General features: G+C 44.3%; 1 protein-coding gene across 2 annotated transcripts in view; it reads left to right on the plus strand.

Annotated features, from left to right (window-relative positions):
• Positions 1-2,500, plus strand: part of LOC134452794 (proto-oncogene vav-like) — a 34,498-nt gene that overhangs the window by 10,839 nt on the left and 21,159 nt on the right. For both annotated transcript variants that reach the window (XM_063203396.1, XM_063203405.1), the window contains exon 4: positions 2,389-2,447. In XM_063203396.1, the coding sequence (XP_063059466.1) occupies positions 2,389-2,447 (59 nt within the window). The remainder of the gene's footprint in view (positions 1-2,388; positions 2,448-2,500) is intronic.

Consider the following 2,500-nt stretch of genomic DNA (forward strand, 5'->3'; position numbering starts at 1 on the left):
CTATGAGTTTCTGTGTCTTTCTAGATCTCTCGGTCAGTGTGTGTGTGTGTGTGTGTGTGTGTGTGTGTGTGTGTGTGTGTGTGTGTGTGTGTGTGTGTGTGTGTGTGTGTGTGTGTGTGTGTGTGTGTGTGTGTGTTTATGTCAAGGGTTTTCTCCAGGGTTTGTTTGTTGTGTATCTTGTAAACTAAGTTTTGAACATATACATATACTTCTGATTTTTTTTTTCAAATATGGAGGTGTCCTAAATTACATTACATTACACTTAGCTGATGCTTTTATCCACACGACTTAGTTATCTGCAGGGTATTGGTTACAGTCCGTGGAGCAATGTGGAGTGTAGGTGCCTTTGCTCAAGGGCATTTCAGCCATGGATGGGTGTGTAGGGAGGTGTAGGGACAGGTAAGGGTGGGATTCCATCCTGCCATGCTCTGATTTTAGGACCACCTCCCAAACCATTAGGCCACAGTTGCCTCCAAACTCCTGAAGCGGATTCTTGTGTGTTGGTGATCTGAGCCTGGTGGCCTGGCCTTGCCATCTTTAAACATCCACTTAATTCACATTTGCCACACTACAGTTCAGTTTCAAGGTTAGCTTGATTACCGCCATAGTTCGACTACACTATGCACGATGTAAACATACTGACAGTGTCCAAGGGTGTCGTACAGGGGGGTAAAGTGTGACTGAGTTACCAGGGCAGTCTGATTTGCGTAGATATATGGCTTGGGGGGGGGGGGGGGTCCATTGGTGCTGATTGTACATAGGGCCCACAGTTTGCTGCTACGCCCCTGACAGTGTCTACAAAATGCCCTCTCTTTTCTGTCCCGCTGGCTCTCTCACTGCTCACCCTCCCCTCTTTCTCTAGTTCTCTGTCTCTCTGAAATACCTGCCACTTATCCTTTGAAGTCTGTCTAGCTGCTTGCCTTGTGGTGTCAGAGTCAGTGGCCTTTGCACTTTGGGTTGTGGTGTATGGTGCCTTTGCACTCTTGGACTTTCTGCGATCTGAGTCATTCTCTCACATCACATCAGCTCACAGTGCAGATGCTGCGGTGCACAGTGCACAGCAAGCCAAGTGCATGTGTACTGTATTTGTATAGTTGTGATCAGGGCGGTGAATTAACGCCGGACAACCGCACAAATGCTGGTGAAGTTTCAGTTTGGCAGGGGCGCTGTGGCACAACGTGCTAAGCGAGTTCGAGTCCGGTCAGGGTCATGTCCAGGATTTACTTATTCTCTCTCCCAATCATTTCCTGTCTACTCTCACACTGTCCTGTAATGATAAAGGCCAACACCCCCCCCCCCCCCCCCAAAAAAAATACTTTAAGAAATTTCAGTTTGGCTGGTAGCCGCTTTAATAAACCGCTTTGACTCATTGGTGAGAGTGTGTTTGGTTTGTAAGATTAGCATCTACATACTACCTTTACGTCTGGTAATGAAAAAAGTTCATTTAGAGCCCTGGTTGTAACTGCATACTTTGTACTTGTGTAGCACAGACACTGCAGTGCAGCAGGGTTTGTTTTTGCAGGACAAGGCAAGTACATTTGTTCTGTTTTTTTGTACTGCTTTTCTATCAGTTCATACATTCATGCAGCTCACTGTGCTGAACAGTTTTAAGTGAAGTTAAAGCCCAACTGGGAAACTCCAACTCCCATTTCCATTGTGACAGCACTCCACAGAACACAAGAGCACACAGCATTGCATGTATCCCTCACCCGTACAAGGGAGCAACCCCCAATGGCATAATCATACATACTCTACCATTAAAGGGACACTGTGTGAGATTTTTAGTTGTTTATTTCCAGAACTCATGCTACCCATTCGCTAATGCTACCTTTTCATGAATACTTACCACCACCATCAAATTCTAAGTATTCATTAAGACTGAAAAAACTGCATTTTTCATATATGAAAAGGGGGATCTTCTCCATGGTCCGCCATTTTGAATTTCCAGAAATAGCCATTTCTAGCTGCAAAAATGACTGTACTTGGGCCATGCTAGAAAATGTTAGTTTATTACTTAGTAAACTTTCAGCAAAAGATCACATTTGGCAATAGGCAGCCCAATTTCAACGAGCAGCATAGTTGCAGTACCTTTTTTGACCATTTCCTGCAGTGTCCCTTTAACATTAACTACAGTAGCTGTTCGCAACCTGAAATATTTGCTGTTGCTATTGCTATTATTAGGTTCAATTTGCACTTCATACCCTTACTTTAATTCTACCTACGTACGTATCACAATGACCAATGTTTCATGTCTACCTTCGTTCTAGTATAGTACCATGCACTAGTGCTATGTACTGTATCAATATGACCTATGGGACTAACTTTGTGTATGTGTGTGTGTGTTTGTGTTTGCATGTGTGTGCGTGCATGCGTATGTGTGTGTTATAGGTGATTGACACCTTATCCATATTGTCCCAAACCTATGTTGCAGTTAACGCCGGGTTCAGGTATGTGCTATCACACACACGCACACACACACACACACACACACACACACACA

The sequence above is a fragment of the Engraulis encrasicolus genome, chromosome 1 (assembly GCF_034702125.1).
Source record: "Engraulis encrasicolus isolate BLACKSEA-1 chromosome 1, IST_EnEncr_1.0, whole genome shotgun sequence".
NCBI lineage: Eukaryota > Metazoa > Chordata > Actinopteri > Clupeiformes > Engraulidae > Engraulis > Engraulis encrasicolus.